The sequence below is a fragment of the Scyliorhinus torazame genome, chromosome 4 (genome assembly GCF_047496885.1).
Source record: "Scyliorhinus torazame isolate Kashiwa2021f chromosome 4, sScyTor2.1, whole genome shotgun sequence".
In the NCBI taxonomy this organism is placed as follows: domain Eukaryota; kingdom Metazoa; phylum Chordata; class Chondrichthyes; order Carcharhiniformes; family Scyliorhinidae; genus Scyliorhinus; species Scyliorhinus torazame.
In genome coordinates, this window is record NC_092710.1 from 198,637,610 (window position 1) to 198,663,652 (window position 26,043).

The window sequence follows — 26,043 nt, forward strand, 5'->3', positions numbered from 1 at the left end:
GCCCCTGCCCATCTGGCAATAACACCCTGGTAGTGCCAGAGTGGCACTTCTAGGGTGCCAGGCTAACATGTCAGGATGCCAAAGAAAGTGCCACACTGCCCTGACCCTGACCATCCGGTGTCTCAAATGGACCCCCCCCCCAATTTTTTTTTTCATAGAATTTATCATAGAATTTACAGTGCAGAAGGAGGCCATTCGGCCCATCGAGTCTGCACTGGCTCTTGGAAAGAGCACCCTATCCAAGCCCACACCCCCACCCTGTCCCCATAACCCAGTAACCCCACCCAACACGAAGGGCAATTTTGGACACTAAGCGCAATTTAGCATCGCCAATCCACCTAACCTGCACATGTTTGGACTGTGGGAGGAAACCGGAGCACCCGGAGGAAACCCACGCACACACGGGGAGAACATGCAGACTCCGCACAGACAGTGACCCAAGCCGGGAATCAAACCTTGGGAGTGTCCAAAAGTTAGATGGGGCTGTGGGGTTACAGGGCTAGGGTGGAGGATCGGGCCGAGGTACAGTGCTGTTTCGCAGGGTCGATGCACACTCAATGGACCGAATGGGCCTCCTTCTTCAGTGTAGGGATTCTATGATTCTAGTACACCCACCATCTCTGCAGCAACCTTTTTATAAACCAAGGATGTAGGTCAACAGTTCCTGGATATTTGTTCGTTTCAAGTTTCCCCAACACATTTTCTCAGCTAATATCACTTACATTTTTCACTCTTATTAACCCTCTTGTTTATTATTACGATCCCAGACCAGGCTCCAACAGTGGCTGGGATTCTGAACCATAATCCCAATATTTTATCTTATTTTGTAAGGGTATGTGGAAAGAATGATTCGCTCCAGGAGTGATTGCATGAAAAAATAGGGCTTTGGTATTTCTAAAACAAAGCTTTCCTTTTGAATATAATATTAAGCTTTTAACTGCACACTTAAAATAACAGCTTACAATTAACCCTTAATACTGCTACTCAATTGTCCATTAAACAACAAGAAAAGAAACATCCTGGGCGGGATTCTCCGAAATGGAGGCAGTGTTCGCGCCGCTGTGAACGCCGTTGAGGTTCACGACGGCGCGAAACGTCCCCTATCCCGAGTGATTCAGGGCCCGATAATGGGCTAGGAGCGGCGCCACGTCAATTACACGCGCCAGGCCTTGGCGCCGCGTAAAGGCGGGGCCGCATACATGACGCGGCCGGCGCCGCATAACTGGCGTCACCCGCGCATGCGTGGTTGCCGGCCTCTCCGAGTCCGCCCCGCAAGAAGATGTCAGACCGATCTTGCGGGGCTGCGGAAGGAGGTCCTCCTTCAGAGAGGACGGCCCGACGATCGATGGGCACTGATCGCGGGCCACATCCCACTTGAGGCCGCCCCCCCCGGTGCAGGATCCCCCCTCCCCCCCTCCCTCCTCCCCCCCCCACCCCCCGCAGGCTGCCCCCCCCCCCCAGCATTCCCGCAGCGACCAGGTGTGGACGGCACCGGGGGGGGGGGGGGGGGAACCCGCCGTTTTGGGCAGGCCGCTCGGCCCATCCGGGCCTGAGAATAGCAGGGGTGCCGGAGAATTGCCATTTTGGGTGTCTCGGGCGATTCTCCGGCCTGCACAGCGCGGAACTCGACGGGGCCGTTCTCGTCGCTTGGGAGAATCGGAGAATTGCGCCCACAGTTCTTAATCCATCTTAAAATCAGCAGGGCCCTGGTTAGAACCCCTGCATATTCTGGTTGAACATCTTCAAATAACTGTTTCAACTGGATTGTTTCCGCCTCTTCCTTGTCTCCAGACACGACTGCTCTGCTTTAAAATATTATTACTCTTTTTTTAAACTATTCTACTGGGAAAGTAAACTGCCTTTACTTGTGGACTCTGTGGTAGCCAGATCAGAACTCTTCAAAAACCCTCTCAAAAATCTCTCCCTGAATCGCTTAGCTCCACCCAGAAATGACATCATCTCCCCAAGCTGAAACCAATTAACTTTCCAAGGACTGAAAGCCCATAAACTCCCCAGGATCTGTCCCCAGTCAAACCACAGTGCATCAGCCCAGACTGACAAACACAGTCCTCTTGGTCAATTTCACCTACTGGCTCCTAAAAGCACCTAGGCCCTGAGAAAAAGAATAATGTTTTGAAAAACCTTACCACTACAGTCATACACATTATAACCCCAGGTGTTTTAACCCTTTAATTGCCCAATCTATTTATAATCCAAAAATCCTAAAATCTTCCAGACAGTGCAGGGATCCCTCGTGGCCGTTCCCCTTCTAAACAAGTGTACCGTTTTGGATGCTGTTGGAGGGAATGACCTACCGGGGGATGGCCCAAGCGGACAGGTCTCTGGCACTGAGCCTGGCTCTGTGGCTCAGAAGGGAAGGGGGGAGAATAGAAAAGCAATAGTGACAGGAGACTCAATGGTTAGGGGAATGGATAGGGGATTCTGTGGTCGTGAACGAGACCTCCGGAAGGTAGGTTGCCTCCCGGGTGCCAGGGCCAGGGATGTCTCGGATCAAGTCTACAGGATTTTTAAGGGGGAGGGGGAGCAACCAGAAGTCGTGGTGCACATAGGCACCAACGACATAGCTAAGAAAAGGGATGAGGGTCTAAAAAGTGATTTTAGGGAGTTAAGTTGGAAGCTAAAGAACAGGACAAGCAAAGTAGTGATCTCAGGATTGCTACCGGTGCCACGTGCAAGTGAGGCAAGGAACAGAGAGCGAGTGCAGCTGAACACGTGGCCACAGAGCTGGTGCAGGAGGGAAGGCTTCAGATATGTGGATCATTGGGATATCGTCTGGGGAAGGTGGGACCTGTACATGAAGGATGGGTTGCACCTAAACTGGAGGGGCACCAATACCCTGGGTGGGAGGTTTACTAAAGCTCTTTGGGAGGGTTTAAACTAGTTTGGCAGGGGGATGGGAACCAGAGCTATGGATCAGAGGATAGGGTAGCTGTTGAACAGGCAGAAATAGTATGCAGCAAGTCTGTGAGGAAGGATAGACAGTTGATAGGGCAAAGTTGCACTCAGTGGAATGGGTTAAAGTGTGTCTGTTTCAATGCAAGGAGTGTCAGGAATAAGGGAGATGAACTTAGAGCATGGATCAGAACTTGGAACTACGATGTTGTGGCCATTACGGAGACATGGATTTCACAGGGGCAGGAATGGTTGTTAGATGTTCCGGGGTTTAGGTGTTTTCAGAAGATTAGGGAGGGAGGCAAAAGAGGAGGGGGAGTGGCACTGTTAATTAGAGAGTGCATCACAGCTGCAGAAAAGGAGGTAGTTGAGGAGGGTGGAAGTCAGAAACAAGAAAGGAGCAGTCACTTTATTGGGAGTTTTCTATAGACCCTCCAATCGCAGCAGAGAGATAGAGGAACAGATTGGGCGGCAGATCTTGGAAAAAGTGCAGAAGTAACAGAGTTGTTGTCATGGTTGACTTCAACTTCCCTAATATTGACTGGAACCTCCTTAGTGCAAATGGTTTGGATGGAGCAGATTTTGTCAGGTGTGTACAGGAAGGATTCCTGACTCAATACGTAGATAGGCCGACTAGGTGGAGGCCATATTGGACTTGGTGCTCGGCAACAAACCAGGCCAGGTGTCAGATGTCTCGGTGGGAGAGCATTTCGGTGACAGTGACCACAACTCCTTGACCTTTACCATAGTCATGGAGAGGGATAGGAACAGACAATATGGGGAGGTATTTAATTGGGGGGGGGGGAAAATTATACTGCCATTAGACAGGAGCTGAGGAGCATAAAGTGGGAACAATTGTTCTTGGGGAAATGCACAACAGTAATGTGGGGGCTGTTTAAGGAGCACTTGCTGCGAGTGCTGGATAGTTTTGTCCCACTGAGACAAGGAAGGAATGGTAAGTTGAAGGAGCCTTGGATGACAAGAGAAGTGGAGCTTCTAGTCAAGAGGAAGAAGGAAGCTTACGTAAGGTTGAGGAAGCAAGGATCTGGCACAGCTCCAGAGGGTTACCAGGTAGCCAGGAATGTACTCAAAAATGGACTGAGTAGAGCTAAAAGGGGGCATGAAAAAGCCCTGGCGGGAAAGATTAGGGAAAACCCCAAGGCGTTTATGTGAGAAATAAGAGGATGATCAGAGTGAGAGTAGGGCCGATCAGGGATAGTGGAGGGAACTTATGCCTAGAGTCTGAGGAGATAGGGGAGGCCCTAAATGAATATTTTGCTTCAGTATTCACGAGAGAGAGGGATCTTCTTGCTCATGAGAACAGTGTGAACCAGGTTAATAGACTCAAACAGGTTGATATTAAGAAGGAGGATGGATGGGCAGCACGGTGGCACAGTGGGATAGCCCTGTTGCCTTATGGTACCGAGGTCCCAGATTCGATCCCGGCTCTGGGTCACTGTCTGTGAGGAGTTTGCACATTCTCCCCGTGTTTGCGTGGGTTTCGCCCCCACAACCCAAAAGATGTGCAGGGTAGGTGAATTGGCCACGCTAAATTGCCCCTTAATTGGAAAAAAAGAATTGGGTACTCTAAACTTATTTAAAAAAAGGAGGTGCTGGAAATTCTGAAAAGCATCAGGATAGATAAGTCCCCTGGGTCTGACGGGATATACCCAAGATTACTACGGGAAGCGAGGGAGGAGATTGCTGCGCCGTTAGCGATGATCTTTGCGTCCTCACTCTGCACTGGAGTCGTACCGGATGATTGGAGGGAGGCGAATGTTGTTCCCTTGTTCAAGAAAGGGAATAGGGAAATTCCTGGAATTACAGACCCATCAGACTTACGTCTGTGGTGAAAGAATTCCGAGAGATAGGATTTATCCATATTTAAAAAAACATACTTTGATTAAAGATAGTCAGCATGGCTTTGTGAGGGGCAGGTCATGCCTCACAAGCCTCATTGAATTCTTTGAGGATGTGACGAGACACATTGAAGAAGGTCGGGCAGTGGATGTGGTGTATATGGATTTCAGTAAGGCATTTGATAAGGTTCCCATTGGTAGGCTCATTCAGAGCGTTAGGGGGCATGGGATACAGGGAAATGTGGCTGTCTGGATACAGAATTGGTTGGCAGCGAGTGGTAGTGGATGGAAAGTATTCCGCCTGGAGGTCGGTGACCAGTGGTGTCCAGCAAGGATCAGGGGCGACATTCTCCGACCCCCCTGCTGGGTCAGAGAATCGCCAGGGGCTGGCGTGAATACCGCCCCCGCCGGTTGCCGAAGTCTCCGGCACCGGATATTCGGCGGGGGCGGGAATCGCGCTGCGCCGGTTTGCGGGCCCCCCCGCTCGATTCTCCGGCCCGGATGGGCCGAAGTCCCGCCAATAAATTGCCTGTCCCGCCGGCGTAAATTAAATCACCTACCTTACCGGCGGGACAAGGCGGCACGGGCGGGCTCCGGGGTCCTGGGGCGGGGCGATCTGACCCCAGGGGGTGCCCCCGCGGTGGCCTGGCCCACAATCGGGGCCCACCGATCCACGGGCGGGCCTGTGCCGTGGGGGCACTCTTTCCCTTCCGCCTCCGCCACGGTCTCCACCATGGCGGAGGTGGAAGAGACTCCCTCCACTGCGCAAGCGTGGGAAACTGTCAGCGGCCGCTGACGCTCCCACGCATGCGCCGCCCGGAGATGTCATTTCTGCGCCAGCTGGCGGGGCAACAAAGGCCGTTTCCGGAGGAATTTCCGCCCCGCCCCGCCAGCTGGCGGGGCAACAAAGGCCGTTTCCGCCAGCTGGCGGGGCGGAAATTCCTCCGGCGTCGGCCTAGCCCCTCAATGTTGGGGCTCGGCCCCCAAAGATGCGGAGCATTCCGCACCTTTGGGGCGGCGCGATGTCCATCAGATTGCCGCCGTTTTGGGCGCCAGTCGGCGGACATCGCGCCGTTTCCGGAGAATTCCGCCCCGTTCTGAGGCCTCTGCTCTTTGTGGTTTTTATAAATGACTTGGATGAGGAAGTGGAAGGGTGAGTTAGTAAGTTTGCCGATGACACAAAGGTTGGGGGAGTTGTAGATAGTGTTGAGGGTTGTTGCAGGTTACAACAGGACATTGACAGCATGCAGAGCTGGGCTGAGAAGTGGCAGATGGAGTTCAACTTTGATAAATGTAAAGTGATTCATTTTGGAAGGTCAAATTTGAATGCTGAATACAGGGTTAAAGATAGGGGGTGAGATTCTCCACTCCCGCGCCGGTTGGGAGAATCGCCTGGGACGCCAAAATTTCCCGGGACGCCGGTCCAACGCCCACCCGCGATTCTCCCAAGCGGCGGGAACAGCCGGGTAGAGTTCCGCGGACCGCAGGCCGGAGAATCGCCGGAGACACCCAAAATGGCGATTCTCCGGCACCCCCGCTATTCTCAGGCCCGGATGGGCCGAGCGGCCAGGCCAAAACGGCGGGTTCCCCCCGGCGCCGTCCACACCTGGTCGCTGCCGTCGGGAACAGCGCGTGAGCGCTGGGGGGGCGGCCTGCGGGGGGGCGAGGGGGGATCCTGCACCGGGGGGTACCTGAAATGTGGGGTGGCCCGCGATCGGTGCCCACCGATCGTCGGGCCGTCCTCTCTGGAGGAGGACCTCCTTCCTTCCGCGGCCCCGCAAGATCCTTCCGCCATCTTCTTGGCGCCGGCCAACCAGCGCATGCATGGTGACGGCAGTAATGTGGCGCCGGCCGCGTCAACTAAGCGGCGCCGCCTTTACGTGGGCGACAAGGCCTGGCGCGTGTAGATGACGCGGCCCCGATCCTAGCCCATTGTCAGGGCCTGAATCGGTCGGGATCGGGGCCGTTTCGCGCCGTCGTGAACCTCGACGGCGTTCACGACGGCGCGGCCACTTCGGCGTGGGAGTGGAGAATCCCGCCCACTATTCTTGGAAGTGTGGAGGATCAGAGGGATCCGGGGGTCGACGTACATAGATCCCTCAAAATTGCCACCCAAATTGATAGGGTTGTTAAGGAGGGATATGGCGTGCTGGCTTTCATTAACAGGGGGATTGAGTTTAAGAGCTGCGAGATTTTGCTACAGCTTTATAAAACCCTAGTTAGACCACACTTGGAATATTGTGTCCAGTTCTGGTCGGCTCATTATAGGAAGGATGTGGATGCTTTGGAGAGGGTACAGAGGAGATTTACCAGGATGCTGCCTGGACTGGAGGGCATGTCTTATGAAGAAAGGTTGAGGGAGCTAGGGCGTTTCTCACTAGAGCGAAGAAGGCAGAGAGGTGACTTGATAAAGGTGTACAAGGTGATGAGAGCCATGGCTAGAGTGGATAACCAGAGACTTTTCCCCAGGGTGGAAATGGCTGTCACGAGGGGACATAATTTTAAGGTGATTGGAGGAAGATATATGGGAGATGTCAGAGGTAGGTTCTTTACACAGAGAGTGGTGGGTGTGTGGAATGCACTGCCAGCAGAGGTGGTGGAGTCAGAGCCATTAGGGACATTTCAGCGACTATTAGACAAGCACATGGACAGCAGTAAATTGAGGGGGTGTAGGTTAGGTTGATCTTAGATTAGGATAAATGGTCGGCACAACATCGTGGGCTGAAGGGTCTGTACTGTTCTATATTCTATGTCTCATTCTACACTTATTCTCAACTTCGAGGCAGGAATGGCAAAAATCTAGCCAAATGTGAGATATGTTTAACCAACCTTTTTAAAAATAAATTTAGAGTACCCAATTATTTTTTTCCAATTAAGGGGCAATTTAGTGTGGCTAATCCACTTACCTTGCACATTTTTGGGTTGTGGGGGCGAAACCCACGCAAAAAAGGGGAGAATGTGCAAACTCCACACGGACAGTGACACAGAGCTGGGATCGAACCTGGGACCTCGGCGCTGTGAGGCAGCAGGGCTAACCCACTGCACCACCGTGCTGCCCATGTTTAGCCAACTTGATGCAAAACGTATGAGTATTAAATTTATAAACCTTTGGATATTTGTGAAGATTAACACCAATAACAAATACGTTTTCAACTTACTTTTAACTACATAATTAATAGAAGAGACTCCTTATTTTTCAATTTTTACCTTTACATAATGTTGTTTATCTCTGGATAGGTGAAGCTATCTTGCTGCTGAATTCTACACAATTCTCATTAAAGCTAACCCACGACTTTCTGACAGGTGCGGTTTCAGCAACATCAGCCCACTCGTTATCATGCTCGAATGCATCACTATCATGGAGAATTCCAGTCAGCTGCCCATCGGAGAACTGATCAGGCCAGGCAACTAATTTCAGACAAAATTGTGCACTGCCCCGCAATTCAGATACATGACATGGCTATTATTTCCAATTACTATTCCTTTGCAGGAGGATCTTGAATAATGACGCCAATTGTTTTAACAATGATGCTGAATTTTATGACATTTGAAATCCAATTAAGTAAATGGAAGTTCAATGAGTTGGCAAAAACCCCTCACCAGTTTGGTGAATGAGCTTGGTGGATGTTGAAGGTGTAAACAAGGTGAAGGCTCACCTGACCGAAATATTTTACAATCAATGAAAATTAATGTTTGTACAGTATAATTTGTGGCAAAAGAGCATCAACAAAGACAAATATTGCTTTCTCTTGAGTAGTGGCATCAACAACTTCAAATCTGAGTGATATGTATTTATTCTGTGCATTTGACTGGCTGAAAAATAAGTAATGCTATTTATGTCCAGCACCAAATTACGTTGATATCTCTCTACATAAAGACACTATTCAAGGGATTTCAAAGAGGCAAAAAGAAAAGAAATTGAAGATTCACAGGAAAGACAGGGCTGCATCCTTAAATAGGCGCAAGATTCAAATTGGAAACAAACAAAAAATACACTTTGATGACACACAGAAATACTAAAACAGGAGGAAGAAATACTAAACAGGCCTGAAACTCCCAAGTTGAAACATTTCATCCTTAAGTTTAAGCACTGGGATCTAGTGCTCTTCCAATCTTTGCATGATTTGGTTGAGTCAGGATCCCTTTTCCACAAATGGAATAAGTCATCAACCAGGATTACTGGAGCTCAGAATTGAATTTGAGAAACAGACTACAAGAGAGAGACAGCCAACAACATCACAGGGTACGTGCATGGAAGAATATCAAGCCCAAAAAGGAGATTAAGATAGGTTAAAAAATGTTTAGGTGAAAAGACATTTTAAATGAGGAAAAATAAGTCGTGCCCAAAAATTCCAAAGGGCAGAGCTGATAGCTCTGTCACTAACAGCATGATGGAAGTGATGGTGGGGTTAGGGCCCGGTGAAGGAGACACTGACAGTGGGTGACAAAGGCAGCGAGATAAAGAAAAGGGCAGGGTGGGGAGAGAGAATTAGTGACCAGGAGACAACTAGAGGAAGAGCTAAAAGGAAGCATTTAAAACAAAATCCTTGACTAATTCCTGTATAAATGTATACAATGTATTTTTAAGTGCATGTGCTTTGTGAAGTGGCATGTATTCTGCATTACCAGTTTATTTCAAACAAACTTTAGACCCTTACCTCTTCAAGTCGACTGTTGTGACATTGAATACAACACCTTTCAGCCACAGAATCATGAAGAGACGCTGAGAAAAGGGGCAATTACCAATACTCTCTCCATCAATGCCAGCCTGCAGGAGAAACAAAAAAAAACTTGGTTAGATTGCCTACAAAATGTACAAGAGGAAAAGATTAATTTTCACATTTGTAGCATTGTTACTTCCCAACATTGGGAGCTCTGGATCCCGATTGCTAATTAAGCCCATGTTAAGTGGACATTCAGATTTGCTACATTCTGGTAAGTATACGTAAAATGATAATAAAGGGACAGTACTTTTAAAACGAATGCACTTCAGACATTTCTAAACCATTTTCTTTCTTTTAGAAAAACGTTTTTTTCTGTTGCCATTTATGTTTTCATAAGTCTTTGAGATCATCCTTCAGATAAGAAAATAAAATCAATTACTATAATGTTCTTTTTCATTGAAAAGACTCTATAACATTATTCAAAGAACAGCAGGGAAGTTCTTCCTAGTTTCCTCACAAACATTTATCCCTCAACCAACTTTACTGAAACATATTATTTGATCGATAATATATTACTGTTTGGGACTTCCGGTTGCGGCTATGCAGAGCTAAGTCGCACGTTCGGCAGCTCCCGCTTGGAACGGACCTTTGGGCTCTTTTCAGGGCCCCCAACGGCATTTTTTTTTACATTTCCCGGTGTGGGAAGAAGACTGCAACATTCCCCCGACAGTGTATGGCTTGGACCAGGAGCGGAGCGACTAAAAAAGTGGTGGTGAACCCAAAGAAAGTGCGAGGGAAGAAGTGCAAAATGGCGGCAGGCGGGGACCAGGCAGCGTGGATGCAGTGGGCGCAGGAGCAGTTGGAGGTTATCCAGCGCTGCTTCAGGGAGCTCAAAGCGGACCTGCTGAAACCGATGAAGGCTTCTATTGATAAGCTGCTGGAGACGCAGATGGCCCAGGGGGTGGCGATCCGCGAGGTCCGACAAAAGATCTCCGTAACGAGGACGAGATCTTTGGCCTAGCGGTAAAGGTGGAGGCACACGAGGCGCTCCACAAGAAATGGCAGGAACGGTTCGAGGAGATGGAGAATCGGTCGAGGCGGAAGAATCTGCAGATCCTGGGCCTCCCGGAGGGGCTGGAGGGGTCGGACATGGGGGCCTATATGGTCACCGTGGTATACTCGCTGATGGGAGCGGGGTCCTTCCAGGGGCCCCTGGAGCTGGAAGGGGCCCATAGAGTGCTGGCGAGGAGGCCCAAGGCTAACGAGCCGCCGCGGGCGGTACTGGTGCGGTTTCATCGGTTCGCTGATCGGGAGTGCATGCTCAGGTGGGCCAAGAAAGAGAGGAGCAGCAGGTAGGAGAATGCGGAGGTTCGAATATATCAGGACTGGAGCGCAGAGGTGGCAAAGAAGAGGGCCGGGTACAACTGGGCGAAGGCGGTGCTGCACAGGGTGGGGGTGAAGTTTGGTATGCTGCAGCTGGTGCGACTGGGTCACCTACAAGGACCGGCACCATTATTTTGAGTCCCAGGAGGAGGCGTGGGCCTTTGTTCAGGCCGAGAAGCTGGACACAAACTGAGGGTCGGGATGGGTGGTCGGGGATTGCTGTTGGTGTGTTACATTTTGAGGGGGGTTTCTTTGCTCTTGTTTCTTTTTGATTCGGTGTGGGTGGTTAGGGTTGGTTGGGCACTGTTTTGGTTAGGTCTGTCGGGTGGGCTCTTGAAGGGGGGCGAGTAAATGGAGTAGGGTGGATGGCCGGTAGGGGTGATGGGGCCCCACGGGGGAGGGGGAGGCCCGAGTCGGGGATGAGGGGACTGGGCCTGTAAAAGGAGCTGCGTCAGAGGTGGCGGGGCCGGGCAAGTGGAAAGCGCGGACTTTTTCCCGCGCTGAAGGTTGGAGAGGGCGGGGCCAGGGCGTGGAAGCGAGGGTTGTTTCCTGCGCTTGGGATGGAAGGGTGAGGCGGAGAGCCTGCTGATGGATAATGGAGGACGAGGGGATGTCCCACAATGGGAGGAGTCGAAGGGGAGGCGGGAGTTGCCGGGGTCAGCAGGAGTCAGCTGACTTGCGGGAGTGCAATGGGGGGAGCAAAGCAGCTCGGAGGGGTCCTAGCTGGGGGGGGGGGGGGAGAAGAGAGAGAGAGAGAACCGGGTTGCTGTTGCTATGGTCAAGGGGGAGCTGGAGCGAGTAGAGGGGGTTGGGACGGGGGTCTGCCGCCGTGCGGAACGGACCAGGCGTGGGGTACGGGCGCGTGGCTGGCCGAGGAGGGGTTATGGCTAGTCAGCGGACGAGGGGGGGCGGGTAGCCCCCTGATCCGGCTGATAACCTGGAACATAAGGGGACTGGACGGGCCGGTCAAGCGGGCCCGGGTGTTCGCGCACCTGAAGGCGGATGTGGTCATGCTCCAGGAGACACACCTGAAGGTGGCAGACCAGGTAAGATTGAGGAAGGGGTGGGTAGGTCAGGTGTTTCATTCGGGGCTGGATGCCAAAAATCGGGGGGTGGCGATCTTGGTGGGAAAGAGGGTGTCGTTCGAGGTGTCGAGCATTGTGACAAACAATGGCGGCAGGTATGTAATGGTAAGTGGTAAGCTGCAAGGGGAGAGGGTGGTGCTGGTCAACGTGTACGCCCCGAACTAGGACGATGCGGGTTTTACGCGGCGCATGTTGGGTCGGATCCCGGACTTGGAAGTGGGGGGGCCTGATAATGGGGGGGGGGACTTTAACACGGTGTTGGATCCGGCACTGGATCGCTCCAGGTCTAGGACGGGTAGGAAGCCGGCGGCGGCTAAAGTGCTGAGGGGGTTTATGGACCAGATGGGAGGGGTGGACCCTTGGAGATTTGCAAGGCCGGGGGCTAGGGAATTTTCATTCTTCTCGCACGTTCATAAGGCTTATTCCCTGATCGATTATGAGCAGGGCTCTGATAGCGAGAATAGAGGATACCGAGTACTCGGCGATAGCCATTTCGGATCATGCCCCGCATTGGGTAGACCTTGAGCTGGGGAGGAGAGGGACCAGCGCCCGTTGTGGCGCTTGGAGGTGGAGCTGTTGGCGGACGAGGAGGTGAGTGAGCGGGTCCGAGGAAGCATAGAGAGATACCTGGAGGCCAAAGATAACGGGGAGGTCCGAGTGGGGATGGTCTGGGAGGCGCTGGAGGCGGTGGTTAGGGGAGGGCTGATCTCCATTAGGGCCCACTAGGAGAGGGGAGAGCAGAGGGAGAGGCTGGTGGGGGAGATGGTGAGGGGAGACAGGAGGTACGCGGAGGTGCCGGAGGAGGGACTGTTGAGGGAGAGGCGTAGCCTCCAGGCCAAATTCGACCTGTTGACCACCAGGAAGGTGGAGGCGCAGTGGAGGAAGGCCCAGGGGGCGGTTTATGAATATGGGGAAAAGGCAAGCCGGATGCTGGTGCATCAGCTTCGGAAGCGGGACGCAGCTTGGGAGATCGGGGAGTTAAGGACAGGGGAGGGAGTGTGGTGCGGAGTGGGGTTGGCATCAATGGGGTCTTCAGGGACTTTTATGAGGAACTGTATCGGTCCGAGACCCCACTGGAGGGAGGGAGGGATGGGCCGCTTTCTGGACCAATTGAGGTTCCCGAAGGTGGAGGAGGGACTGGTGGCGGGATTAGGGGCCCCGATTGGGCTGGAGGAGCTGGCCAAAGGGATAGGGAGCATGCAGGCGGGGAAGGCACCGGGGCCGGACGGTTTCCCGGTCGAATTCTACAAAAAATATGTGGACCTGTTGGGCCCGTTGCTAGTTAGGACCTTCAATGAGGCAAAGAAGGGGGCTTTGTCCCCGACGATGTCACGGGCACTGATCTCCTTGATCCTGAAGCGGGACAAGGATCCCCTGCAGTGTGGGTCTTACAGGCCAATTTCGTTGTTAAATGTAGATGCCAAGGTGTTGACGAAGGTCTTAGCCACGAGAATTGAGGATTGGGTGCCGCAGGTGATGCATGAAGACCAGACGGTGTTCGTGAAGGGGAGGCAGTTGAACGCGAATGTGTGGAGGCTCCTGAACGTTATTATGATGCCGGCGAGGGAGGGGGAGGCGGAGATAGTGGTGGCGATGGACGCTAAGAAGGACTTCGATAGGGTAGAGTGGGGGTACTTGTGGGAGGTGCTGAAGAGGTTCGGGTTTGGGGAGGGGTTCGTCAGGTGGGTTAGGCTGTTGTACGAGGTCCCGATGGCGAGTGTGGCCATGAACAAGAGGAGGTCTGAGTACTTTCGGTTGCATCGAGGGATGAGGCAGGGGTGTCCCCTGTCTCCCCTGCTCTTCGCACTGGCCATTGAACCCCTGGCTATGGCACTGAGGGAGTCGAGGAACTGGAGGGGGTTGGTGCGGGGTGTGGAGGAGCATAGGGTGACGCTCTATGCGGACGACTTGCTGCTATATGTGGCGGATCCGGTGGGGGGAACGCCGGAGGTAATGAGGATCCTCAGGGAGTTTGAGGATTTCGCAGGGTACAAGCCCAACATGGGGAAGAGTAAATTGTTTGTGGTTCACCCAGGGGACCAGGAGAGGGGGATTGGCGAGCTCCCACTAAAAAGGGCGGAGAGGAGCTTCAGGTATTTGGGGGTCCAGGTGGCAGGAGCTGGGGGGCCCTGCATAGACTTAATTTCATGAGGCTAGTGGAGCAAATGGAGGAGGAGTTTAAGAGGTGGGACGCGTTGCCGCTGTCCCTAGCGGTCAGGTGCAGTCAGTTAAGCTGACGGTGCTCCCAATGTTTTTCGTTCCTGTTCCAGTGCCTCCCCATTCTTATCCCGAAGGCCTTCTTTAGGCGGGTCAACAGGAGCATAACGGGGTTTGTGTGGTTGCGAGGGACTCAGAGGGTGAGAAGGGTTTTCCTGGAGCGGAGTAGGGATGGGGGGGGGGCTGGCACTGCCCAACGTCTGTGGGTACTACTGGGCCGCCAATGTGGCGATCATGCGTAAGTGGGTGATGGAGGGGGAGGGGGCTGCATGGAAGAGGCTGGAGACGGCGTCCTGTGTGGGTACGAGTCTGGAGGCGCTGGCAACGACGCCGCTGCCGCTCCCTCCAAGGAGGTATACCACGAGCCCGGTGGTGGCGGCTACCCTCAAAATCTGGGGGCAGTGGAGGCGGCACAGGGTGAAGTGGGGGCCTCGGTGTGGACCCCAATACGGGGGAGCCACCGGTTTGTCCCAGGAAGAATAGATGCAGGGTTTTCGGGGTGGCATAGGGCAGGGATAAGAAGGTTGGGGTACCTGTTTGTGGATTGGAAGTTCGCGAGCCTGGGTGAGCTGGAGGAGAAGTATGGGCTCCCCCCCGGGGAACACCTTTAGGTATCTACAGGTAAGGGCGTTTGCCAGGAGGCAAGTGGTGGAATTCCCGCTGCTGCTGCCACGCACGGTACAGGACAGGGTGCTCTCGGGGGTGTGGGTTGGAGAGGGGACGATCTCGGCAACATACCAGGTGATGCAGGAGGAGGAGGAGGCCTCGGTGGTGGAGTTGAAAGGAAAATGGGAGGAGGAGTTGGGGGAGGAGATCGAGGAGGGGACGTGCAAATGCCCTTGGGAGGGTGAACTCTTCCTCTTCATGCGCGAGGCTCAGCCTCATACAGTTTAAGGTGCTGCAGAGGGCACACATGACCGGGACAAGGATGAGCCGTTTTTTTGGGGGTGAGGACAGGTGTGTTTGGTGCTCAGGGAGCCCAGCAAACCACACCCATATGTCCTGGGCATGCCCAGCGCTGGAGGAGTTTTGAAAGGGCGTAGCAAGGACGGTGTCGAGGGTGGTAGGATCCAGGGTCAAACCGGGCTGGGGGCTCGCAATATTTGGGGTTGCAGGGGAGCCGGGAGTGCAGGAGGCGAAAGAGGCCGGTATTCTGGCCTTTGTGTCCCTGGTAGCCCGGCGAAGGATTCTTCTTCAGTGGAAGGATCCAAGGCCCCCAAGCGTGGAATCCTGGGTCAACGATATGGCAGGGTTTATTAAATTGGAGAGGGTGAAATTTGCCTTAAGGGGATCGGTGCAAGGGCTTTTCAGGGGAAGAGGGGGGTTCTATTTTATTTTTGTTTGTCTACACTGAGGGATCTGAGGGGGTGTATATATTTGCTATGTTTGCTATGTGTTAATTCGGGGTGTTAATTTATTATTTATGTATAAGGGGAGGGGAGCACAGGGTTGTTTTATTTTGTTTTGTATTTAATTCTATTGGGTTCCTTTTTCATTTTGTTGTTGATATTTTGTGAAAACTTCAATACATTTTTTTTTTAAATATATATTACTCTTCGTGCTAATTGGCTGTTGTAATTCCTATATACAAGAGTAACAGACCAAAAAGTATAAGTTACTGTAGAGCTTGTGATTGTTCCATGTTTGTTGAAGATGCTCTAAAAATGCAAGTTCTTTCTTTTAATTATTCTATGTTTTTGCCTCCAGCACAGTCACCAATGAATTTCCCAGTAGAATCTGCCTCTTGGAGGCCTATGAAAGGAGCAGAACACCACATTGAAATTACGCCAGCAAGGTCACACATGGCAAGAGGAGTCACTGGCACCTCCATATCTGTAGACATAGGCGAACAGGTGGTTATTAGTAAAGGCAAAGACTCCTATTCCCAAAAGAAGTAAACACAGCAGACCTGATAATACCAATTAGAATACTGATATGAGGAGCTTCCTTGCACGCAATCATATGCCACTGAAGGCTTGACAGACCTTCATTGAAGAAAACAAGCCAGAATGACAGGCAACATGCTGACTGCTCATACTCTCCCAAGCTGCCAGTAACCAAATCTACAGGCACTGGCATATTTACTGGCCGTGCTTTCAGAGATGCAGCGTTAGAAACAGTCAGATACAAGGATGCTTGCAGATACCAAACAACATAGAACCAGCATACCCATGTTCTAGGTCCATCCATCTTCAGCTGCTCTATCAATGACCGTCCTTCCGTCATAAGGTCAGGAGTGGGGATGTTTGCTGGTGATTGCATAATGTTCAACACCATTTATGCCTTCTCTGACACGGAAACATGTACAAATGTAGCAAGACGTGGACAATATCCAGGCTTGGGCTGACAAGTGACAAGTAACATTTGTGCTACACAATTGCCAGGCAATAACCATCTCCAAGAGGAGATAATCTATCTAACCATCACCCTTGACATTCAATGGCATTACCATCGCTAAATCACCACTATCAACATCCTGGGGTTGCCATTGACCAGAAACTGAACTGGACTAGCCATATAAATACTGTGGCCACAAGAGCAGGTCAGAGGCTAGAAATCCTGCAGCAAGTCACTCAACTCCTGACTCCCCAAAGTCTGTCCACCATTTACTAGGCACAAGTTAGGATGGAATACTCTCCACTTGCCTGGACGAATGACCACCAGCTCCAACAGCATGCAAGAAACCGGACACCATTTCAAGACAAAAACAGCCCACATATTGGCACCCCATCCAACACAAACATTCATTGCTTCCACCACCAACATTACACAGGTGGCAGCCATGCATATCATCCATAAAATAAAGTGCAGCAACTCACCATGTCTCCTTATGTCACCTTCCTAACCATGTCACCTTCTAAGCCCATCTAGAAGGACAAAAGCAGCAGACATATAGGAACACCACCATCTTGAAATTTCGCATCATCCAAACTTGGAAATATATCACCACCCACAAAACTCCCAACACCCCCCCTGCAACAGCACTGTGGGTGTACCTCTACCAGACGGACTGTAGATGAAGGCAGCTCACCATCATCTGAAGGACAATTAGGGATGGGCAATGAATGCTGCCCTAGCCAGCAATGCCCACATCCCATGAATCAATAATTTAAAAAACACCCAGTGAAAGCACCAGTCAGCTGTGGTTTTAAACCCGCACCATCGCCTTGCAGACAAACTAATGTATAGGAATGGTGCTGTGAAGTAGCACAGAAGCAGCAGACCCTTGAAACCACCTCATGTTATAGTTCAACAATATAATAGGGAAGTAGGAGCCGAGATATGCCATTAAATTGTTTGCAAACTCATGGCTGTAACTTGAGTTTCCATCACTTCCGTCACCTCCCCTGTCAAAGGAGGTAATTGGCTAAAATGCCTTTTGAGCTTACCCAAAAGGTTTTGAAACTGTTGCTGTGCCCCCCGCTGTCCACTTGAAACACCCTTATAAATCATTTAAATGGGATACATGAGAACACCATCACCTGGAAGGTCCCCTCCAAATCACTCACCACACAGTTTTGGAAATGTATCGTCGTCCCTTCATTGTCGCTGGGTCAAAATCCTGGAACTCCCTCTCTAGTAGCACAGTACATAGAACGTTCAGTGCAGAAGGAGGCCATTCGGCCCATCGAGTCTGCACTGACCCACTTAAGCCCTCATTTCCACCCTATCCCCTTAACCCAATGATCCCTCCTAACCTTTTATTTGGACACTAAGGGCAATTTATCATGGCCAATCCACCTAATCTGTAAGTCTTTGTACTGTGGGAGGAAACCGGAGCACCCGGAGGAAACCCACCCAGACACGGGGAGAACGTGCAGACTCCGCACAGACAGTGACCCAGCGGGGAATCGAACCTGGGACCCTGGCGCTGTGAAGCCACAGTGCTATCCACTTGTGCTAACGTGCTGCCTGTACATGTACCTACACCACATGAACTGCAGCGGTTCAAGAAGGCAGCTCACCACCACCTTCTCGGGGCAATTAGGGATGAGCCACAAATGTTGGCCTAGCCAGCTAATCGCACAACCCATAAAAATGAATTCAAAAAAATATTACGTGAAACTTTCCCCTGCCACCATTAGGATATTGCCAGCTTTTCTTCATTTCACCTGGGGCTGATTGGGCGCGATCTTCCCAAAGGGGGACAAAGTCCCCTAGCGAGCGCATTTAGCCGCGTGTTTACCAGCGCTTGCAGTGTCGAGAAACACATGACTATTCAACGCGACTCGTGTTGAATAAGGGGTCTCAACAGGGAACACATGGCCAAGGCCGCACATAGCCCCGTTCTGTATAGTGGGGAGCTCCGCTCGCCAGAACTCCCCATTGTAACCAGAGATCGGGGCACCATTTTTAAATGCTGTCCCGATCTCCGAGGCCCCCGAAACAATTACAACCCCTTCCCACACACACATACCCCCAAACCACCCATGCTGGGCATCCCCGTCCCAATTGCACGCGTGCAAAAAAAAAAACAGCTTGGCACCTTGGCAGTGCCAGGTTGCACGCGGGTGGCACCAGCAGTGCCAGGGCACCACACTGCCAAAAGGGCATGCAGCGGGGAGGACTCTGATTCCCTGGGAGACTCCCACGAGTGCCGTTCCGTCTGGTCCCCGTTTGTGGGGACCAGTGCTGAACGGCACTTGCCTGAGGTCCTTGAGGCAAAGGGGATGAATCCCAAAGCCGCAGGAATCTGCGTATTAGAGTGAGACTGACTGCCTCGCTCTAAAATGCAGATTTACCAAAAAGTGAGCCTGCTCATTGTGGGTGGGAATCACATCGCAAAGTCTTGTGAGATATGAAGATATGAGGCTTGAGTTGGCCTTGATAGATTGGGGTGAGTTACTTGAAGGGATGACAGTGGATAGGCAATGGCAAACATTCAAGGAACGCATGGGGGAACTGCAGCAGTTGTTCATTCCTGTCTGGCACAAAAGCAAAATGGGTAAGAGGGCCAATCCAGGGCCGACAAAGGAAATTAGAAATAGTATCCGATACAAGGAAGAAGCATACAGATTGACCAAGAAAAATAATAGGTCTGAGGATTGGGAGCAGTTTAGAATTCATCAAAGAAGGACGAAGAGATTGATTAAGAAGGGGAAAGTACAGTATGAAAGGAAGCTTGCAGGGAACATAAAGACTGACACTAAGAGTTTCTATAGATATGTGAAGAGAAAGAGATTGGTAAAGAGAAATGTAGCCCCCTACAGACAGAAACAGAGGAATGCATAATAAGGGACAAAGAAATGGCTGAGCAATTGAATACATACTTTGGTTCTGGCTTCACAAAAGAGGACACAAATCAGATACCAGAAATGCTGGAGAACGAAAGGTTTAGTGAGAGGGAAGAACTGAGGGAGATCAACATTAGTAGAGAAATGGTGCTGGGAAAATTGATGGGATTGAAGGTGGATAAATCCCCAGGGCCTGAGAATCTGCATCCCAGAGTGCTTAAGGAGGTGGCTCTGGAAATAGTGGATGCATTGGCGGTCACCTTCCGGGATTCTATAGACTCTGGAACTGTCCCTGCAGATTGGAGGGTAGCTCACGTCACTCCGGTATTCAAAAAGGGAGGTAGAGAGAATGCAGGGAATTATAGACCAGTAAGCTGAACAGCGGTAGTGGGGAAAATGCCTGAATCCATTATCAAGGACTTTATAGCGGAACATTTAAAAAGCAGTGGCAGGATCAGTCAGAGTCAGCATGGATTTATAAAGGGAAAATCATGCTTGACAAATCTGTTGGAATTCTTTGAAGATGTAACCAGTACAGTTGACAAGGGGGAGCCAGTCGATGTGGTATATTTGGACTTTTAGAAGGTGTTTGACAAAGTCCCACATAAGAGATTATTGTGCAAAATTAAAGCACATAGGATTGGGGGAAATGTATTGGGGGGGATAGAAAACTGGTTGGTGGAGTGGAAACAATAATAGGGATTAATGGATCCTTTTCAAATTGGCAGGCAGTAACTAGTGGGGTGCCACTGAGACCGGTGCTGGGACCCCAGCTATTCACAATATATATTAATGATTTGGATGAGGGAACAAAATGTAATACTCAAAGTTTGCAGACGATACCAAGTTGGGTGGGAGGGTGAACTGTGACGAAGGTGCAGGGATCCTACAGCATGATCTGGACAGGTTGGGTGAATGGGCAAATCAATGGCAGATGCAGTATAATTTGGAGAAGTGTGAGGTTATTCACTTTGAAAGCAAAAACAGAAAGGCAGATTATTACCTGAATGGTTATAAATTGGGACAGGGGAGTGTGCAGAGGGACCTGGGAGTCCTTGTGCACCAGTCGCTGAAGGTAAGCATGTAAGTGCAGCAGGCGGTAAAGAAGGCTAATGGTATGTTGGCCTTCATTGCGAGAGGTTTCGAGTATAGAAGCCAGGATGTGTTGCTGCAATTATACAGGGCCTTGGTGAGGCCACATCTGGTGTAGTGTGTGCAGTTTTGGTCTCCTTCGCGGAGGAAGGATGGTCTTGCTCTCGAGGGAGTGCAGCGAAGGTTTAGCAGACTGATTCCAGGGATGGATACGAGGAGAGATTGACTAGGTTGGGATTGTCCTCGCTGGAGTTCAGAAGAATGAGGGGGGGAATCTCAGGGAATTATAACATTTTAACGGGACTAGACAGGGGAGATGCAGGGAAGATGTTACCAATGATGGATGTGTCCAGAACCAGGGGTGACAGTCTGAGGATTCAGAGTAAACCATTTTGGACAGATATAAGGAGACATTTCTTCACCCAAAGAGTGGTGAACCTGTGGAATTCATTACCACAGGAAGTAGTTGATGCTAAAATATTGAATATATTCACGAGGCGGCTAGATATAGCACTTGGGGAGAATGGGATCAAAGGCTATGGGGAGAAAGCAAGATTAGGCTGTTTAGTTGGATGATCAGCCATGATCGTGATGAAAGGCAGAGCAGGCTCGAAGGGCCAAAAGGCCTCCTCCTGCTCCTATCTTCTATGTATCTATGTATCTCGTGAGGCGTGGCAAACAGGGTAGATCCCAGGAGCGGGGTCTCCTGGCTTTCAACAGCCACGCTGTGCCACGATGAGCTGCTTTTTGGATGCAGTGTTGCCATTGGATCGTGCCCAATGACACTCAAACTCGCAGTGGAAAGCTAAGTGCAAAGATGTACTTCCATTTCATGTGTACACTGCATTTATAATGGAAAACCGGACTAAAAATCTTTAAAAAAACATTGTTCTCATCATCAGTAAGGCCAGGCCAATCACAAGTCATTTAGATTGCTATGATATCATTGAAAAAGGGATGGGCTTGTCGCCCCAAATGAATCATCTTGTACACGTTTGTTCTCATATTCTCAATGGGGTTGAAATTCCACTGATCACTGTTCTCAGCTTGCTGATTAACAGGCCAATGTAAAATTCCCATGTGGAATAGCTCAATTAAGTTTTTAATCCACTTAAAAAGGTTCATGCCTTTATTACTATATTTTATGCAAATTGATTAACTGGTATACTAAAATAGGGTGGCATGGTGGCACAGTGGTTAGCAATGCTGCCTAGGGCGCTGAGGACCCTGGTTCGTTTCCGGCTCCAGGTCACTGTCTGTGTGGAGTTTGCACATCCTCCACGTGTCTGCGTGGGTCTCACCCCCACGGCCCAAAGATGTGCAGGGTAGGTGGATTGGCCGTGCTAAATTGCCCCTTAATTGGAAAAAATATATAATTGGGTACTCTAAATTAAAAATAAATAATAAATAAATAAATAAACTAGTATCCAAAAATAATGTTATGCATATCATCAGATAGGTTATCTAATAATCCCGTTTCTGTGTTTGGATCAATCCATCTGTGATAACATCATCCAAAAATAGTCAGTGCATGTTGCAGTTTTTATGGCCTATTCTTTTACTCCTCGTGATCTATTACATATATTAGGGTATCAAAGTACAGAGGGTTTCTTGTTCCTAACTGACAAGCAGCCTTTCATTGCAGAACTGCATTTCAATGATGCATGTTCAAATTGCTAGCCTTTCAAATCCGAAGGATACATTTATCTGCATGTCCATCCTTAAACTGTTTTGTTAAATATCCTTTTATTTGCAACAGTGGGATAAGAAACTCCTGATGCAAAGAACGGAACACAAAAAGAGACTTGCAACTGGCAGCTAAGATATATGCTTCATCCAAAGAGTGCCACTATCACAACATCACTCTGCCCTAGCCTTAGTGTCGCCGATGTAATTCATAGATAGTGAATAAAGGGCAAAGAATTCTGTATTCTTAAAAATACATTATTTTCCAACATTCCTGAGAAAAGTAACAGAATGATGCTGGGGGAAGAGTCAGCCAACTGACTAACATGGCACCAGATTACTCCCAATAACATAATAATCAATGTGCGTTTTCTATTAGCCTACAGGTTCGATATTTCTCAGCATTCTCTGTCAATTAAGAACAGCTGTGTCTCTAGAACACCATTCACTATTTGTCGAGATAGTGCTCCCCACAGAGAGCACAGCACCAGAGATTGAAAATAACAGGAGAAATGCACACTGTAAAGGCCTACTGTTTTTGGATTTGGTAGGAATTCTATAATCATTGAATGAAATGCAATCTCGGCAAAAAGGTTATAAGCAAATAAACTTAATTCCAACATAATTAAAATTGCATGGCACTGTAATGAAAAGTATTTTGGTTGTTAAGCTTGTGACTGTTGGAATTTACAGTTATCCCTCCCACCCAACCACATCATGCGCTTGCAGTTAGTCATTTTCATATGTGTACCAACCCTCTTACATTTCGGAGATTGGCTGTCAAAGTTGTTCCCAATATACTCATATAAAAATACTGATAGTTGTTGTTAAAAACTATTTACAGCTAATAATACAAGCTTTGAGCTTGTCCTTTGCATCAATCGTCAACAAATACAAACCAATCTATGTATTTAAAAATTGCCCATCCTACAGGGCCCTCAAATCACAGAATTGTTGCAGCTCAGTTGGAGGCAATTTGGCCCATCGTGGCTGAACCTGCTCTCCAACTGAGCATTTAACCTAGTGCCATACTCCTGATTTCTCCCCATAACCCTGCAGATTGTTTCTTTTCAAATAATCATCTAATTTCCTCTTGAATGCTTTGGTTGAACCTGCCTCCGTCACACTTTCTGACAGTTCATTCCAGATCCTAACCATTCGCTGTGTGAAAGTTTCTTCACACATCACATTTGCTTCTTTAATTAATTTCAATTAATTTAAATCTGTGCCCTTTTATTCTCAATTCTTCCCCCAACAGAACAGTTTCCTCCTATCTAATCTATCCAGATTCCTCATGATTTTGAATACCTCGATCAAATCTCCTCTCAGCCTTATTTCCCCTTATTACATCCCCCTAAATAGTTTGCATCACACCCTTCAAAAGCGAAAAGTGTGGTCCCAAAGATATCACGCGTCCAAAGCATTTCATATGAAAAGTAGGTTTTGGTCCCCATTCCAAATATCGTTGCCTAGCTACTAACTTCGACCCTCTCCCTGTCAACAGGCTGCGATTAAGCCAGTCTGTTAGCAACACTGGTGTCCTGTTTGACTCCGAAATGTGTTTCGGGCACATATTCATGTCATCAGGAATACAGTCCATTTCTACCCATTAACATTGCCCAACGTCGTCTGTCTCCAGTCATCTGTTTCTGAAACTCTCATTCATGCCTTTACTACATCTAAACATGACTACTATAGTGAACTCCTAGCTGGTCCCCAATATTCTACCTTCAGCAACCTCAGAATTCTGCTGCCTGAATCTTAACTCCCATTTCCCTGTCACTCTGTGCTCACTGACCTATATTGTGCCCGGTGGCAACATGTCTATTTTAACATTCTCATCCTTGTTTGTAACTCCCTCCATACCCAATTATTCATCTCGATACGGAAGGGGTGCCTCAATCTGAAGGCCCCCTCAGATTTGGGGAGCTCCCCCCTCTTGCCCTCCCTCCACCAGACAATGTGATCAACTCCCCCATTTCCCAAACCCCCCAACCCCACCCTTTACAGGGTATCCCCTTCCCTCTCACCCCCAGGACCCAACATAATAACAGTCCTGAGACTTAGCTCCAGGCAGACCACTGCGGTACCTCTTCTGGCCACTGCAGCACTGTGCCTGGATGGGTTGGAGAGTTGTCGGCCAATCAGATTGGCTGACAGCTCTCCAAGGCATGACTTCTTTCGAAGGGCAGATGGAAGTCCTGTCTACTGCCAATCAGAGCTCAATTGAGTGTGAAATGAGTGGGCTTCTGAGAGTTAGCAGGAACGGGTTATGTGACAATTTTCTGGATGGCGAGCGGAAATTTTGCCCTATATGTTGTTGTTGTAGCTCATTGTGCAGAAAATATTCCTTGTCACTTCGCATGATGATGTACTGAGAAAGGGAACTCAAGAGTACCAGAATGCAGGATGTGACATCCATCTGGTCTGCTGAGGACAAACTGTCTTTTCAATTACATTAGAATGGTGCGCATGTTTGAACACAATTGCACAAGTTCCCAGATATTAGGGGGGTTGACTGAGCTAGGTGTGGCAAAGCCTAGGTTGAACCAAGTGGTCCATTGGGTTTATTCTTAATATAATTTTTGTAACTAAGGGAGGCACGGTAGCATAGTGGTTAGCATTCTTGTTTCACAGCTCCAGGGACCCGGGTTCGATTCCGGGCTTGGGTCACTGTCTGCGTGGAGTCTGCACGTCCTCCCCGTGTCTGCGTGGGTTTCCTCCGGATGCTCCGGTTTCCTCCCACAGTCCAAATATGTGCAGGTTAAGTGGATTGGCCATGCTAAATTATCCTTAAGTGTCCAAAAAGGTTAGGTGGGGTTCCTGGGTGACGGGGATAGGGTGGAGGTGTGGTCTTAAGTAGGGTGCTCTTTCCAGGGGCCAGTGCAGACTCGATGGACCGAATGGCCTCCATCTGCACTGTAAATTCTATGATTCTACTTTGATACACCTGAATGGCTTGCTGGGTCATTTCAGAGGGAATTTAAGAGTCAAACACTATGCTGAGGGTCAGGAGTCTAATATAGGCCAGGTCAAGCAACATCAGCAGATTTACTTCCCGGAAGGACAAGTAGCAAACTCAGATAGGTGTTTGGAACAATACAAGAGTTTTATGGTCACCATTACGGAGATGAGCCTTTTATTCCAGATTTAAATTCCCCAGTTGTCCTGGTGAGATTTGAGCTCCTCTCCAGATCATTATACAGGCTTTTGGATTTCTAGTCCATTAATATAACTACTAACCCAACATTCTTACTATGTTTAATGACATACATCGGACTATGATGAATAACTGGGTGGTGTGTGCACTGAGCATGTTTTACCAATACACAACAGAGGTGGCATCAAAATAGTTCAAATAAAGTTAGTTCTGTGGGTCTTGGAAGAGCAGGACTGCTGTACCAGGGTCACCATCCCCAACCTATTTTCCTGTTGGTCACCTGTTTAGAAATGATGAACAGAATGTGACAGGAAAGGATAGAGTACAAATCCATGAGTAAACCAGCAGTCAAGGCACAAAGTTACAAAAATAATGAAAGGACAAAACTAGAGGCTCTGGATCTAAATTCACATAGAATTTGAAACAAAACAGATGAACAGGTCAACACATACGATCTGATAGCCAATGTGACATATCGGGACTTGACTATTGAAGGGTGCATGGCATTTAGGAAGGAGAGGAAAGTATGAAAAGGTGGAGGGGCGGTTCTGCTATTTAATGATTGTATTCGCATATTACCAAGGGATGCCTTAAGTTCAGGAAACCAGGATGTAGAGCAGTGTGGGTTGAGATGAGAAATGATAAAGGCAAGAAGTCACTTAGACCATAAGACCATAAGACATAGGAGCAGAAATAGGTCACTCAACCCATCGAGTCTGCTCCGCCATTCAATCATGGCTGATATTTTTC

General features: G+C 49.5%; 1 protein-coding gene across 3 annotated transcripts in view; it reads right to left on the reverse strand.

Annotated features, from left to right (window-relative positions):
- The window catches only part of LOC140410683 (chloride intracellular channel protein 5-like), a 211,692-nt gene that overhangs the window by 58,402 nt on the left and 127,247 nt on the right, over positions 1 to 26,043 (reverse strand). For all 3 annotated transcript variants that reach the window (XM_072499083.1, XM_072499085.1, XM_072499084.1), the window contains exon 2: positions 9,431 to 9,540. In XM_072499083.1, the coding sequence (XP_072355184.1) occupies positions 9,431 to 9,540 (110 nt within the window). The remainder of the gene's footprint in view (positions 1 to 9,430; positions 9,541 to 26,043) is intronic.